The sequence below is a fragment of the Ylistrum balloti genome, unplaced genomic scaffold, assembly GCF_031769215.1.
Source record: "Ylistrum balloti isolate Yb309-2 unplaced genomic scaffold, AGI_CSIRO_Ybal_v1 Utg371050, whole genome shotgun sequence".
Lineage (NCBI taxonomy): Eukaryota > Metazoa > Mollusca > Bivalvia > Pectinida > Pectinidae > Ylistrum > Ylistrum balloti.
In genome coordinates, this window is record NW_026782581.1 from 90,425 (window position 1) to 107,971 (window position 17,547).

General features: G+C 33.1%; 1 protein-coding gene across 1 annotated transcript; it reads left to right on the plus strand.

Annotated features, from left to right (window-relative positions):
- The first annotated feature begins 8,340 nt into the window (after positions 1-8,340).
- LOC132560341 (innexin unc-9-like) lies at positions 8,341-17,094 on the plus strand. Its single transcript, XM_060225013.1, has 3 exons — positions 8,341-8,558; positions 15,215-15,331; positions 15,831-17,094. The coding sequence occupies exons 1-3, from the start codon at positions 8,341-8,343 to the stop codon at positions 17,092-17,094; spliced, it is 1,599 nt and encodes a 532-aa protein (XP_060080996.1).
- Positions 17,095-17,547: the final 453 nt, after the last annotated feature.

The following is a 17,547-nucleotide window of genomic DNA, read 5'->3' on the forward strand; positions in this document are numbered from 1 at the left end:
TTTATAGTAGATATTCTTCAAGTTATTTCGATTTTTGTTTTAATATCTGTACAGAGTTAATCACCTGTAAAATTGACGTTACCCTACACCATATGCCAGATTGTCTGATACTGTACTTAGTCGTCGAACAATTTAATATGAACAAATATTGATATTCTGATTTACTTATCAATATATAGTATTACACCTGGGAGAAGTCATTACAGATCGTAATGTACTAAAGGACGACGGGAAAACAGTCTTTATTACTGTGCTGTCAGGTAAAGATGGACCCCACTGATTTCAGAAATGATTTAAACTGTTCATGGACACTGGAGTATATAATGGATAAAATTAAAATATAATCACCATAAGTGTTTATTAAGAACATTTACAAGGAAATTTTATAAGGTAAATTTAACCTTCACTAATCCAAGAAGGATAAAACAGCTTTATGATACGATTTAATTCGGTATTTGGCTATACTGTATCTCACTGCATCAAAATTAGTATTAAACGTGAATGTTTTGAATCATCAAGACGTTAAATTTAAATTACCTTTTCACACTTCATAGCAAAGTAAAATTGGGAATCAACAAGTGTTTGTTTAAGACGTTGCATTTGAATGACCCTCTCTAGATTTCGAGGTGATAATACAACTCGGTGTCAACCTATTCCAGTCATTTCCAACACTACGGGGAAACGACATATGTATGGGGTCAAGAGCTGTACAAAACTTCATGAAACTGAACAAGATACACTAAACAATGTCATCATTGATTGGAAGATGACCTAAAATAAATAATTTTTTATCTAAATTACATATAATTGGAATGTACGTATTTTTTTCAAAGGATTGGAACAGAATGTTGTTGATAACGGAAGAGGGATGTTTTGAAAATAAGAAAAAACGAAAATAACAGGAAGGCAACTTATGTCCAGCAATGTATCGCCTGTTTTTATGTTATGGACAAGGTGAATCCTTCTTCACGTTCTCATGTCCTGTCATGTAGGTATCTGTATGTAAATAGTCTAGACTATTTATTCAAAGGTTATAGCCTAACAGAGGAAAACTTTATACAAAATAGTGGGAAATGTAAATATTGATTTGTCCTTTAAATAAATGGCTTGGTTGTTCAAGGCCTCATAAGTTTAACAAATCGTCAATTCAACAAACTAAACTGAGTTTTATTTCTCAAACAACCCTCTTATATTATTCTATAAACTCTGATTTATATTTTAATACAGAATTGTTAGTGAAAGAACCGTTGTCATTAACTTGAATACACACTGTATTACAATGTATAACACTTTTTGAAAATAAAGTCTTCTTTTCTTAAAATATTATACGTAAACATATGCAATAAATTATTCTTTAGAGCTAAATTGACGATCAGTTGAAAAACAAACTTTGAAAAATTGCACGTATAACATAGACAATTTTCAGTATAATTTGATTGTAATAGCCGATCAATCTTTTAGTATGTGGTTTGACGTGACTAGATGGGAGGTAATCCGTGCATCATGGACACTCGATACCCCCATATATCACAGGTGTACTAAACATTCACCATTGTCGACTAAGAACTACGTCTCTACTCTAGCCTGTCGTCCAACATAGATACCATTCATACGGGTATATCTGTAATAAAATGCGATACAAGATAGTAATGTTGTTCGTGATTAATGACGGTTTTTAAATAAATCAAAACTATTACACGGTATCCATTAATGCTAGTATATCGTGTTGCTGAATTGAGTTAATAGTATCATTTCTGTTTAATACCTTATATCGATTTAAATTTGGACAAAATTGAATAAAAAGCAGTGACATTTCCAATTTTATCAGTTTTGATGATCACGTAGATACCAGGCATTCAATATATTTCATAAAAAAGACTTTCATAAAGATAATATCTATAAAATGAAGTATTTGTTTATGTGTTGCCGTCAAGATGTGTTCAGTATTTGTGTGTTAATATTCTATATATATAGTGTTTATATGTGTTTCTGCTGTGTTACATCGAATGTTTGAGTGCTGATATGTGTTATATAGTGTCAATATGTGTTGTAACTGCCATTTTGTGCTGATATGTGTTATATAGTGTCAATATGTGTTGTAACTGCCCATGTGTTATTGTGCAATATGTGTTGATATGTGTTATATAAATGAAGTATCAATATGTGTTGTAACTGCTATTTTGTGCTGATATGTGTTATATAGTGTCAATATGTGTTGTAACTGCCATTTTGTGCTGATATGTGTTATATAGTGTCAATATGTGTTGTAACTGCCATTTTGTGCTGATATGTGTTATATAGTGTCAATATGTGTTGTAACTGCCATTTTGTGCTGATATGTGTTATATAAATGAAGTATCAATATGTGTTGTAACTGCTATTTTGTGCTGATATGTGTTATATAGTATCAATATGTGTTGTAACTGCTATTTTGTGCTGATATGTGTTATATAGTGTCAATATGTGTTGTAACTGCCATTTTGTGCTGATATGTGTTATATAGTGTCAATATGTGTTGTAACTGCCATTTTGTGCTGATATGTGTTATATAAATGAAGTATCAATATGTGTTGTAACTGCTATTTTGTGCTGATATGTGTTATATAGTGTCAATATGTGTTGTAACTGCCATTTTGTGCTGATATGTGTTATATAGTGTCAATATGTGTTGTAACTGCCATTTTGTGCTGATATGTGTTATATAAATGAAGTATCAATATGTGTTGTAACTGCTATTTTGTGCTGATATGTGTTATATAGTGTCAATATGTGTTGTAACTGCCATTTTGTGCTGATATGTGTTATATAGTGTCAATATGTGTTGTAACTGCCATTTTGTGCTGATATGTGTTATATAAATGAAGTATCAATATGTGTTGTAACTGCTATTTTGTGCTGATATGTGTTATATAGTATCAATATGTGTTGTAACTGCCATTTTGTGCTGATATGTGTTATATAGTGTCAATATGTGTTGTAACTGCCATTTTGTGCTGATATGTGTTATATAAATGAAGTATCAATATGTGTTGTAACTGCTATTTTGTGCTGATATGTGTTATATAGTGTCAATATGTGTTGTAACTGCCATTTTGTGCTGATATGTGTTATATAAATGAAGTATCAATATGTGTTGTAACTGCTATTTTGTGCTGATATGTGTTATATAGTATCAATATGTGTTGTAACTGCTATTTTGTGCTGATATGTGTTATATAGTGTCAATATGTGTTGTAACTGCCATTTTGTGCTGATATGTGTTATATAGTGTCAATATGTGTTGTAACTGCCATTTTGTGCTGATATGTGTTATATAAATGAAGTATCAATATGTGTTGTAACTGCTATTTTGTGCTGATATGTGTTATATAGTGTCAATATGTGTTGTAACTGCCATTTTGTGCTGATATGTGTTATATAAATGAAGTATCAATATGTGTTGTGACTGCCATTTTGTGCTGATATGTTTTATATAGTGTCAATATGTGTTGTTACTGCCATTTTGTGCTGATATGTGTTATATAGTGTCAAAATGTGTTGTAACTGCTATTTTGTGCTGATATGTGTTATATAGTGTCAATATGTGTTGTGACTGCCATTTTGTGCTGATATGTGTTATATAGTGTCAATATGTGTTGTAACTGCCATTTTGTGCTGATATGTGTTATATAGTGTCAATATGTGTTGTAACTGCCATTTTGTAATGATATAACGTTTATGTGTTGCTGCTGTGGCACATTCTGTTTGTGTTCTTATATGTAAGAATGTTGTGTCTGTACAGTATACAATTGCTGTTGTAGTATATGACGTGGTATATACATTAAGTGTCAATATGTGTTGGTACTGTAGTGTATCACTTGTTTGTGTGGTGACACGTGGTATATACATTGTCAATATGTGCTGGTACTGTAGTGTATCACTTGTCTGTGTGGTGATACGTGGTATACACATTGTCAATATGTGTTGGTACTGTAGTGTATTACTTGTCTGTGTGGTGATACGTGGTATTACATTGAGTGTCAATATGTGTTAGTACTGTAGTGTATCACTTGTTTGTGTGGTGATACGTGGTATATACATTAAGTATCAATATGTGTTGGTACTGTAGTGTATCACTTGTTTGTGTGGTGATACGTGGTTTATACACTAAGTGTCAATATGCGTTGGTACTGTAGTGTATAACGTGTTTGTGTGGTGATACGTGGTATATACACTAAGTGTCAATATGTGTTGGTACTGTAGTGTATCACTTGTTTGTGTGGTGATACGTGGTATATACATTAAGTGTCAATATGTGTTGGTACTGTAGTGTATCACTTGTTTATATGGTGATACCTGGTATATACATTAAGTGTCAATATGTGTTGGTACTGTAGTGTATCACCTGTTTGTGTGGTGATACGTGGTATATACATTAAGTGTCAATATGTGTTGGTACTGTAGTGTATCACCTGTTTGTGTGTTGATACGTGGTATATACATTAAGTGTCAATATGTGTTGGTACTGTAGTGTATCACCTGTTTGTGTGTTGATACGTGGTATATACAAGTGTTAATATGTGTTGCTATAGTGATATCCTTAATTGTACCTGTTGATATCTGGGTATATCATGTTTTATATATGGTATATTATGTGTTTGTGTGTTAATATCTGGGTATTTCGTGATATGTGTGCTTATGTTGTGGTTTATTATGTGTTTGTGTGTTAATATCTGGGTATATCGTGATTATGTGTGCTGATGCTGTGGTTTATTATGTGTTTGTGTGTTAATATCTGGGTATATCGTGATTATGTGTGCTGATGCTGTGGTTTATTATGTGTTTGTGTGTTAATATCTGGGTATATCGTGATTATGTGTGCTGATGCTGTGGTTTATTATGTGTTTGTGTGTTAATATCTGGGTATATGTGTTATGTGTGTGTTAATATCTGGGTATATCGTGATTATGTGTGTGATGTGTTATTATGTATATCGTGATTATGTGTGCTGATGCTGTGGTTTATTATGTGTTTGTGTGTTAATATCTGGGTATATCGTGATTATGTGTGCTGATGCTGTGGTTTATTATGTGTTTGTGTGTTAATATCTGGGTATATCGTGATTATGTGTGCTGATGCTGTGGTTTATTATGTGTTTGTGTGTTAATATCTGGGTATATCGTGATTATGTGTGCTGATGCTGTGGTTTATTATGTGTTTGTGTGTTAATATCTGGGTATATCGTGATTATGTGTGCTGATGCTGTGGTTTATTATGTGTTTGTGTGTTAATATCTGGGTATATCGTGATTATGTGTGCTGATGCTGTGGTTTATTATGTGTTTGTGTGTTAATATCTGGGTATATCGTGATTATGTGTGCTGATGCTGTGGTTTATTTTGTGTTTGTGTGTTAATATCTGGGTATATCGTGATTATGTGTGCTGATGCTGTGGCATATTTTGTGTTTGTGTTTAATATCTGGGTATATCGTGATTATGTGTGCTGATGCTGTGACATATTTTGTGTTTGTGTGTTAATATCTGGGTATATCGTGATTATGTGTGCTGATGCTGTGGTTTATTATGTGTTTTTGTGTTAATATCTGGGTATATCGTGATTATGTGTGCTGATGCTGTGGTATAGTGTGTGTTTTTGTGTTAATATCTGGGTATATCGTGATTATGTGTGCTGATGCTGTGGCATATTATGTGTTTTAGTTTTGCAATTTGACATAAAGAGTTAATATGTGTTGCCGCTGTGGCATTTTGCTAATGTACTTATATGAGGGTATATGTGTCAATATGTGTGCCACTATGACGTTTTCAGTAGTTTTGCTTTAAAATGAGGGTATATAGTGTAGATATGTGTTGTCGTCTTGGCATAACTCGAGTGTGTAGGCCAAATAGTCAGTAGAATATTCCGTTGTACCATAATATTATGTATTTTGTTTGTTCAAAATAAAAGAATTACACCATTCGTGTGTTGTCGTTTTGGTCTGTTGCTGAAATATATAGCGTCATCCACACATCGTTAATCGGACATGTGTATTGTTTATCATTATTGTTGTCCGATTACTTCAAATGTGCGTGATTGATAGATTAGTAATGAGGTTAAAATAAGACTTGTCTGAACAACAAGTAATTAGTGGACAAACAACAAAGAATCAATGGGACGGTTATATTTCATACGTCTGATACAAAACAATGATATTGTTTGGATTTAAATACCGGTCAGTCAATAGATTTCCACCCTATGTAAAACAGTTATCTCAGCTTCTATATATAAATTACTCATATTTCTGAATTTCATATCATCTTATACAAATCATATATCAATGGAATTCGTAGAGAGCATGTTCAGTCATCTTAATAAGTAAATAAAAGATTTAGTATCATATATTAACTTTGATTTTAGCAATAAAAATATTGTTGTGCATTGTCACAATACTTTTTAATCATATGCATGCATAAAGATTTAAGAAAAGAAATCTGGACAATAAACAGAAAACAAAAAAGAAGTAAAAAAAAAGTCTCGAAAAGCAAAAAAGAAACAAATGGATTATAAATTTCAAAATATAAAATAATAAATGAAAAAGAACGAATTAGCTATTTTATAAGAAACAAGTTGATGATATATATATTGCATAACTTTTATTTAATGTATGTCGTGTTAAAATTTACGTTCAAATTCAAATTTAAATAGTGGCACGGTTCAAAAAAATACACATGGACTTGACGCTATTCTAAAATTATCTGATATATAAAAAAATAACGAAATTTATCGAATTATGGGGCTGTTGTACCTCCCCGTCTAGATTTTTGTCTTTTCTTTTGATCACTTTGAAGTTTTCCTCAGTCGCCTCTTAGGCTTCAAATATAATACCTTTAGTATCACTGACGAGTCCTAGAAGGACGAAACAGCTGTGTGATGTAGTATCACTGACGAGTCCTAGAAGGACGAAACAGCTGTGTAATGCAGTTTTCATTTTTGGCTCTACTTTATCTCATTCTAAACTATGAAAAGAAGCTTTTCACTTGTGTGTCTTTTATACAATCTTTTATAGTCCATGAAAGCATTCAGGTTTTACACATTTACAGGATAAATTTATATGCTACCTTTCTTATTGTAAAGATGTTTTCCTCGAATGTTCACTATACTTACTAGAATGTTTAATCTCATATTTTATAAAACCGTAACGATTCATGAATCTAATCATGCTTGTCAAAATTGATATCAAATATACATCTCAATTCTAATATTTCTAAGTTTAAAAGGTTAATAAAAAACACCGTACCTAATGCTCATAAGTTCCGAGCTTAAACAAAGCAGTGCTCGTCAGGCGCGCCAATGTTCGGTAATTTTGAAGCAACCCTACACCATCTGGAGTTAAAGACAATGGCAAATATTACAATGGGTTCGACTAGTGGCAGCTGTGTATTTCAACAGTGAGCAGTATACCTATATGAACTTTAAATAAACTTAGTATGATGGACGCCATCTTCCAAATCAGTCGAAAATATACCTGCACATCTAATTTTGAAATTATACGAATATTCTATTAACAACGATGGTAAAATATGAGTTAAAGAATTTAAATGGACGAAGAAACATGTAACAGTATACGATATCACCAGCATGAAGGTAAGACATTTACTTATTAATATGTTTACTTGTAGAAACTGGTCAATGGAGGTATGATAAAATGCACGTATCATCTTAACATGTCTTTAATAATTGTATCTGCCAATTTAGGATTATTTTAGACTTTATATGGATTAATACTTAAAATTTTTAATTTAGATAAATGTTCTTACAAGTTGATTGTTAGCAATATTATGAGCAGGTCTGATTAACAAGGATATTGAATAAATAAGCCGTGTATGAAAAAGCTTATTGTGATACTTCAAGCGAAGGCTGGTATTGGTGATCATTCTTCAAAACACAACTAATTGTTGAATTGTGTATCTGTGGAATCAGTAATCGTCAAACGACAGCATGGAGAAGCCCATTATACAAGTAAACCGTGATGGAACAAATCTAAAGCATCTTGACGCCATCTTTACATAAAACATACGAAATAAGTTTTAAACAGGATTAAAACACTTGCAGTAGGTTAATAAAAAACTAATTACATTTAATATGAAAGTGACATATGTATGTGCAGTTTGACAAACGCGTGAATGATTTGAGTAGATTTCCGCTTTACTATGACGTTATCATTGTTTGTTTCGACCCAATGTGAACTTTGTTTGCTTAAGACAATGACAATTTTGTCGGTTTCATTTTGTTTATTTCCATGGCATTGTAAACAATGTAAAAAGCACTTTTCCACCTGCAGTAGAAATAGAGAATCCAGTATGATGGCGATTGGGAGATTTTATGATGTCAACGAAGAAAAATCTGCCTTCTTGTGCGATATAAAGATAGACGTATTGACGTTTGTTGATATGCATAGCGGTTCCATTGTTGTTAACCTTGTTCTCAAGGTTTACATGGCGAGTGTCATCGATGGAAAAGAAGATGCTTACTATTCCGGAACACCTGGTCTTGTTTCTCATATTTCTTCCGGAGTCTCCGCGTAAATCCTTCTTTTTACACATATTGAGCTATTTTTATTGGTTTTGAGTTTGGATTATGATTACATCGACATGTTGGTATTGTCTTGTTGTTTTGAGAACACGGTAGTACATATTTGATCTGACCAAGGTTTACATTGCGAGTGTCGAGTGGAGCAGAAAACGCGTACACTTGCGGAACCTTGTTAATCCTGTACTTTTCCAGGAGTACTTTTTGCGGTAAACACATTTCAATATCGCTGTTACCTGACTTATAAGTATCTGCCCATGTGAAAAGGTAAAATTGATTTACTGATGGAATAAATTAAATGTTTTACTGAAGGGACAATTAATCATATTTTCGCATTTCAAAAGCAATGATTTGTTTTCCACAAAAAGTAAATATAGCTGTGTACCATAAAAAGAATTATATAACTCAATACAAATTTGTGGCAATTGTTTGTATACATAAACCATGCCACATCAAACGGTAAAAGGAGTTTTCAGGATATTTTTAATTGTATAGCACATTAGGAGACCAAGCTGATATTTGTTCTTTGGCAGGCGGTATGTTAAGATATACAAGACCCTCTTCATCTCACACGACGAAAATATATAATATTTTTTTTATCTTGGTGATAAATATTGCGTTAGTCAACGTATTCTCTTATATGGTGGAAAACATGCAATGTGTACTTTTTATCTTTTGATTTGAAATGAGATTTTCATTAATATAAAGTTAAACACTCAGAGTGTCGCACCTTCGGTGAAATGTCAATTTGCTGTATTTATTATAGTCATAAGGTGAACACTTGTCTGTTTTGAGATGTGTAAATTAGATACACGACAGACAATGTATACTTCATGGAATGCTCCCTATGTAATTCCTACAAACAATTTACGTGATACAGTTTAATAAGCATTCATTTTAACACTGGTAATACATAAACAGAGTTTGTATATAGTATTCAGAAATTCAGCTTTCTTTTAAAATGTTTTCTTCTCAAATTATGACAGTATTAAACACTTCACTATTCAAAGGGAGAGTACATATGCAGCTGTAAGTTTTGTAAAGGTTAACCTTAACTGATGGTGTGTGGTTACACAAAGCGTTATATAAAAGTAAAATATGTACGCTTTTTATAATTGCTTCATAATTTTATTCAGACTGATAAGAACACATCATTTGTTTCATTTTGATTGTACAAATATACATCACGCTGACATATGCTGATATCACGATGAGTTTGGTATTAGGCATTTCCTTTGATACTATTAAACAATTTAACCACAACTGTTATGTTAACGCCCACCTGAAAAGAACTTCTCTGTGAAGCAGTCTCCCACAAAGCCTAGGACATACACCTGCAAACCAGCTAACACGTTGTGACAACAAAATCCCCTCCCACGTTTCAGTCAAAACTTTGTGTAATTATCGGGATTATTGTACCTCCCTTCCTATATTACATATATGTAAACCGATCCTGAGTTTCCAGCTATAACTTAAGTGTATTTTTTTTCTATAATATGTATATCCCTTCTTACATTAATATGTATCGTGTAGCCGTGCTATCTAATTTATGCTCATGTACAAACCTTAAGCACTCTCCCCTCCTTCCCTTCTGAATAAGAAAATTGTCATTCTCTCTAACTGACAACAGACAACTACTTTCATCAGCAGCAATATACAGATTAACCTCCTTATTCTGATCTTGCTTACTATACATAAACCGCGGCATTCGACTGTACAAAAATAGACGTTTTGTTGTGCACGCACTGCCTATGCGAAGATATTTACTGTGTTAGATTCAGCTTGTTGTGTTCGTTTGCCAGATGAATTAATCATTTAAACAATTAATCGGTTTTTCCTATATTGTCATCTTCATTTGATTTGTTGTAAACTTACGTACATCATAAGCACAGAAAAAAAGATATGTCTGTTCTGCGAACAACCAAAACTATTGTCTCTTAACATTAGGGGTGACTTGGGAACCGTTGACTTTGGCCTGCATATCCAAACAAGCATTTAACAATTGTATAATATAATCTACATATTACATTTTAAATTTCGACATTTTTTGACTAAAACATTAATATTCAAGTGAAAATAACCTTAACTATCTTCCATGAAGCCAAAGTCATGTCCGTAATGACCAGTGGTTTACATTCACATTAAGTGGGATCATAACACAGTAGTAACACACTCACTACCACAAATGTCTGGGGTTCAATTAACCAAATAGACATTAAATTTGAACTGATACTCATCACATTTATACTTTGTCATTTCTTAATAGATTTAAGCATACCAGTGTTTTTCCCTTAGCAAATTAATCAAAACAAAATAGTGAATAAAACCTTGAATATGTCCAATTTTGCAAATTCAAAACAATTGTAAAAAATAATTAATCATTGACAGTGTTAAATTTCGTACATTTGACTTCAAAACAAAATATTGATTTAAATATCCAAAACTATTGTCTCTTAACATTTAACGTACATAAGCTATGTCTGTTCTTCAAAATATCACATAAAACTTTGGCCTGCATATCCATACAAGCATTTAACAATTGTATAATATAATCTACATATTACATTTTAAATTTCGACATTTTTTGACTAAAACATTAATATTCAAGTGAAAATAACCTTAACTATCTTCCATGAAGCCAAAGTCATGTCCGTAATGACCAGTGGTTTACATTCACATTAAGTGGGATCATAACACAGTAGTAACACACTCACTACCACAAATGTCTGGGGTTCAATTAACCAAATAGACATGAAATTTGAACTGATACTCATCACATTTATACTTTGTCATTTCTTAATAGATTTAAGCATATAATTTAGCACAACCAGTGTTTTTCCCTTAGCAAATTAATCAAAATCAAAATAGTGAATAAAACCTTGAATCCGATACCGTTTCCAACTTTCTTCAGTATCCCTAAGGTGTGCAAATTCAAAATCGAAACTTGTAAAAAACAAATATTGAATTTAGAATAGAAGAAGGGACAATAAGCAAAAGAGACGAATCATTAGTAGGATTGTAAAGAAAACAGCAACAGTGCGTAAACTTTGGGCGATATCACAGACAGGACTTAAATATTATAAACGGCAATATACGCTCACCTTCGTATAAACATGTTATTAAAACTTCTTCATACTGCAAATGATGGACACAAGAGCAAAACTATTATTGAACTGTATGCATTCACAATATCATGGAACTCTAATTTATACAGCCTGTTTGGCACTGTTTATTCTATGCCGAATTCTGTACCGTCTGAGTATGTATAGAATCAGTTGGAACCAATTATGACGTTATAGATCTCAGAGCTATTAAACAATTATCAAATGCTATCGTTTAGATCATATTGTGCGGAACTAGATTTATGTATCCTTTGAATGGCGTTATGCAATCGTTAATTAAATCTATGTTAACTACATGTCTTTACTAATTAACATGATAGAGTGTTTGTATAGAATACAATCGTATTCTGCATCCATAACATTGTGGTGGTATATCTTCCTTAATTTAGAACAATTAATCTAATTATTGATTTAAATAACTTTTATTTGTTTGTTTATATGAATCAATTATTCCTTCGCTTATATATTATGTCTATTTCTTTTTCTTGAATCTGAACAAAGAACTTTTACACTATCTTTTCTAATAATTAGTGGTATATTATTTATCGTTTAAGACCAACTAATTATCATCGATTGTATTTGCATTAATTAATCAGAAGACTGGTCAACTTTACAAGTCGCCGAAACATTGACAAATAAAGGTTTGTTTAAGCAGCAAAAAATGTTTTCGGGACAAGGGACCTAAATTCAGAGTATCCAATTATTCTTGACCTACAGGACGTTCTCTCTAACAGCAGTTTTATGATTAGCCACACAAGCTTTTAAGTTATCATTATTTGAAAACGACCAACGTACAATAGATAGTATAATAAAACAAGGATTTATTCAACGTTATATTTAAAGCATAATGGACGTAAGGCTTTTTATCAAATAAAAAGTATAATTCATATATATATTTATATATTGTGCTTTAACAACAGATCGTAGCCATCCTCACTTGTTAAAGATAGGAAAAAACAATCAATGACTTTGACTTTGAAAAACATTGCTTTACTGATTATTGAAATGACGTTTTCAACAACTAGTTATGATATCGTAATAAACCCCAGGCAGTAGGGCGTATCTGTAATTACCACCATAATTCAAGCCGTTTTGTCAAACATTTGGCTTTAAACATCAGCATGCAGATAGCATGAAACCATTACTACAATGACTACACTGGTAACAGTAAATACACGAAGAAATGATTTTTGTTGTAGTCACTTACCGGCGAAATAACGTAACTGTGTGTTAGGGGAAATTTACCCATAGTTTCGTAATCTTAAAGGATTTTCCTGGAGGCAATCTTATTTTATATCGCAGTCCTAAGATGCTTCAGCACAACAAAACATCTTAATACTCTTTATTTATAAGTGTATTTACGTCGTAAATTACTGGAAAAACTGATATCATAACAACTCGAAAAAAGCATGAAATTAAACCAGTTGATATCTAATTATGATAACAATATTCTTTATTTGTTACATATAAACATATTTAATGTATGTACACAGTCAAACGTGGTAGGTATGATAGAGGCGGATATTCATCCTGAAGGTAAAATATCCATTATCTCACATCACTAAATCTATTTCTCCACTTCCTCTTACTCTAATATATGAAGATTTGGAACGGCAATAAACTCGGTAATATACCAACATACCTACATCCGTAAGCTCATCATGACAGGCATGTAAAATATAATTGTCTTTGATCATGAAATGGAAAGAGTTGTTTAAAACAAGGTCAAGGAAGCTTGTCAAGCTGGCAAGCAATGCTGTGACGGCCTTTTGAGTTAACGTCCTCACGTAGCATTGCCATCTCATGGTCATTAGAAAAAAAAGTAACTGATCTGATCTCCTGAAATAGAGATGTTCAACATGGATGTTTCACATTGGATATGTGTCCCACATATAGGGAGGAGGAAGAACAACATTTTCTTTTACCCTGGACAAGCAAAGTTTCCCAGTCTCACCCTTGGGTTGAGACGGGAAACTTCCCTGTCATGATAATAGCACATCTCAACTATAACAATCACTGACGTCACGTCGACAATGTTTGACTGGTGTGATAAAGAAATCTTAACAGAGAATGATTAAGTTTCAATATGTGGGAAGCCACATGTTGGCTCACTTAAAACTCTTTCCTCAAGGCGTGAGATCTCACTTCCAAAAGGGGTTGTCCTGTATTATTATTCTTGATAATGCATCGTTTGCCCTGAGTACGCCGGACGTAAATAAAAAGATAACATTACTTGACGTTAACTCCTTCAAATCATGAAAAATTAAGAATTTATTTTTTATCATATTTACAATATAATGATTTTGTTGCATCCTTTAAACTCCTTTCTAACACAGTGTTTGTTTCATTGACAGGTTGAGATGGTCATTTAAGAACTGCGATAAGGACGCTTTACCATGCCAGTGGTCACCTAGTACGTATTGTTTCATATCAAGGGTATTACTTCTGTCTAGGTTTGTAGTAATAAAGTCCAGTTTCCTTGTATCAGTGTAGTTTAATTAGTGTATACGTAAAGGGGTATGTATGAGGAGTGACAAATATACCTGAGGTAGGGCTTTCGTTTATACTAACAGTTGAGTGATAACATATAGAGGTCAGATGGGTAGACCATACTCAGCTTGCTATTAGATATGATGGACCAAACAAGTGTCACATAAGTTACATAAGGCACCAGCACACAGATGAGCACCGGCACAAGGACCACACACAATTCGCATGGCCTTATCTATGCTGACCTGCGAGCTATTATTTAGATAATTAACTACATGTAACATTAGCTATAAATCAACAACAACCGCTGGCCATGTGTAAACTACCATTTGATCGTCTAACTTATGAGAACCTAGGAACAGTGTATATGCACAAGTAATAACTATACATTCGTATTTCAAACTAAATTTCTTTGCTATAGTAAAGTATAATGGTTAATTTATGAAACCATCGGAGCCAACTATTCCCTTTCCTTAACGCCACAGTGCTATTTGTTTATAACACAGGTCGCATTCACTAAATCTTCACCAAGAACAAGAGATATAAGACACTAAAACAATAACTGGTCTCCAACATTCTTTAATGCTTAAGCTAGGCTTCCGACTCACATCAAGAGAGACTTTATTTAAAAAGACATCCTGTCTTAGTAGCATGTCATCTTTGCTATTTGGTTGTTATTTATACTACACATACAAATTGGTGATTTTCACTGTTTATCATTATCTTCATTAACACAAAACTTCAATATAGGGCGGCGATTGCCCTACGTACAGTTGTAACCTCTGGTACACCGGAACAGTCTAAGCATCCTAAAAAAGCTATTGACTAAATCATATTCTTGCGAAAAGCGCTAAATTGAAATTACTTTAAAATTTGTACGTTTACGGATTCTAGTGCTTATACTTAAAGTCTTCAAATCTATTTAGAAAGATATTCTGCTATAAATAGTATAAAAAGAGAGTGTTTCACAGCCATTGGATATTGCTTCACCAGGATTATTTAACACATTTTGTATAAATTTTCTTTTTATTTCTAGTATCGACAGCCTCCTTGGGCCTATAGGAGCATATGAAGAACCGAGGACAATTCATGACAATAATTATATAGACAGACTCAGTCATCACTACACCATCATGTTGCTTTTCTTCTTCAGGTACGATACAATACTTAATAAAATAAATCCACTCCCTGGCACCAAATCTAAAGATATCACAATCGATGTCTCTTTAAAAAAGAAATAAATTAAAGATTTATTGAATAATGTAGAATACATATAATTATTTTTAACTACTATTTAAATTATTTAGCAAAAATTCGATGCATTCTGGTTAAATGATTTGATTCTATTAGCAATCTATCCCTAACTAGGATACACTTGCACAAGTACAAAATTTCATATATTGATAAACATTGATTTAACAAATAGGATTTTTTCATTATATTGATACGATATAGTTGTTATAAGGTTAAAGCTTGCGGGAGTTTACCAACGCTTGATGCAAAAGATATATTTTCCCCTTGAAGTCATGGAAAAGATTAATATATTCTTTATTATTCTTATCTTCAAGGTATTTATTTTTGCAATTTAATTCCATCCTCGAAACAACCGAAAATAACAACTGTTACTTTTTGTCTATTGTTGAAACTTTCAGTACTTATCTGACGACAGAAGAGTATGTGGGGGATCCAATCCAGTGTTGGTGCCCTGAACATTTCACAGACGAAGAGGTCTACTACACAAATGCCGTATGTTGGGTTAGCAACACCTATTACATACCCTTTACCAACGTCATTCCACCTCAGTATGAGCTCCGAGCAACGTATGAGATCAGCTATTACCAATGGACACCAATTATACTTCTGCTGATGGCACTTACCATGTACCTACCTAGAATGTTCTGGAAATACCACATCAATCGTTGTGGCATCACAATCAAGACAATTCTGGAAATATGCTACAATGCACAGAACAAGAAAAATCCCAAAGAACGTGACGCTGCACTGAAGAATTTAGCAACTTATATTGGGAAGTACTGTTATAGTGTTCATCTGTATAGGGCAGGCCTGTGTCCAAACTTACGGGAAATATTCGCGAAAAAATCATGTATCAAGATAGGGAGGCATCATGGAAATAATATTGTTACCCTTGCCATTTTTGTTAAGTTTCTCTATGCCATTAATGTCTTGCTTCATTTATTCTTTCTCAATGAATTCCTTAGTCACAAATTCTACATATTTGGTTATGAGGCGGTGATCAACTTCCTGGAGGGAGGACAGAAGGAGTTGTCTCCTAGGTTTCCTCGTGTCACTTTATGTGATTTTGACATGCGACAGATTTCAAATGTCCACCGATATACCCTGCAGTGCGTGATACCTGTAAACTACTATAATGAAATGTTCTTTGTTCTCCTGTGGTTCTGGCTTACTATCCTAGCTGTACTTGCATTTGCTAACTTTTCTTTCAGTCTCCTGTCGACGTTTGTGCCAATAAACCAAAAATCGTTCGCTAAGAAATACCTGCTTTTAAAAAACGAAGACGAATATACTGGAAAAAGAGCTTTTCCAAAGTTACTGAATCGATTTTTAAAACGGTACTTAAGAAGAGATGGACTATTCATATTAAAACTTATTTCCAAACATTCAAATACGTTCCTCTTGATAGAACTTGTGCATCATTTATGGAAGGACTTTTTAAATCGGGGAGGACATAAAGGAATAAAAAGAATTTCTACTTTAAAGAAGACTGTTAAGTTACGAAAACCGGACTTAGACGAAACAGTGCCTCTCCTAGTAAAAAATGGAGTGTTGGCAAGCATTTTAGAAAATCCCGTGCAAGCAAAACCGGAGAAGAGGGTCAGGTTAGATGTACCTGATGATAACAAACTACCCGAGTCGTACAAAAGAAAGTCTTATTGAAGAGAATTAAAACTCGTAACGGAAGATACATAGATATCATGTTAAAATTGGGAAGAACAAAATTACCTCACCTTTTGTAAGTTTTTTCTTTTTAAATTGACAATTACATTGGCATTTCTTTAACATCAAGGTGACGATGACATTATGAAACAAATGTCCAGTTATACATAATTCATGATCAGTGAGTGAGTAAATGAGACAGTCAGTTAGTAAGTCGTTCAGCGAGTGAGTCCGTGAGTCAGTGAGTTAATAAGTGAATCAGTCAGTCAGTGAGTCCGTGAGTCAGTGAGCAAGTGCGTCAGTCATTCAGTAAGTCAGCGAGTGAGTTTGTGAGTTAGTGAGTCAGTCAGTCAGTCAGTCAGCAGGTGAGTCCGTGTGTCAGTGAGTTAGTGATTAAGTGAGTGAGTCGGTCAGTCAGTCAGTCAGCGAGTGAGTCAGTGAGTGGTCCAGTGA

Coding starts and splice junctions, on each gene's coding strand:
- LOC132560341 (XM_060225013.1), top strand. CDS start 8,341: ATGGCGATTGGGAGATTTTATGATGTCAACGAAGAAAAATCTGCCTTC. Junction 8,559..15,214: donor ATTTCTTCCGGAGTCTCCGC/GTAAATCCTTCT, acceptor TTTTATTTCTAG/TATCGACAGCCTCCTTGGGC. Junction 15,332..15,830: donor ATGTTGCTTTTCTTCTTCAG/GTACGATACAAT, acceptor TGAAACTTTCAG/TACTTATCTGACGACAGAAG.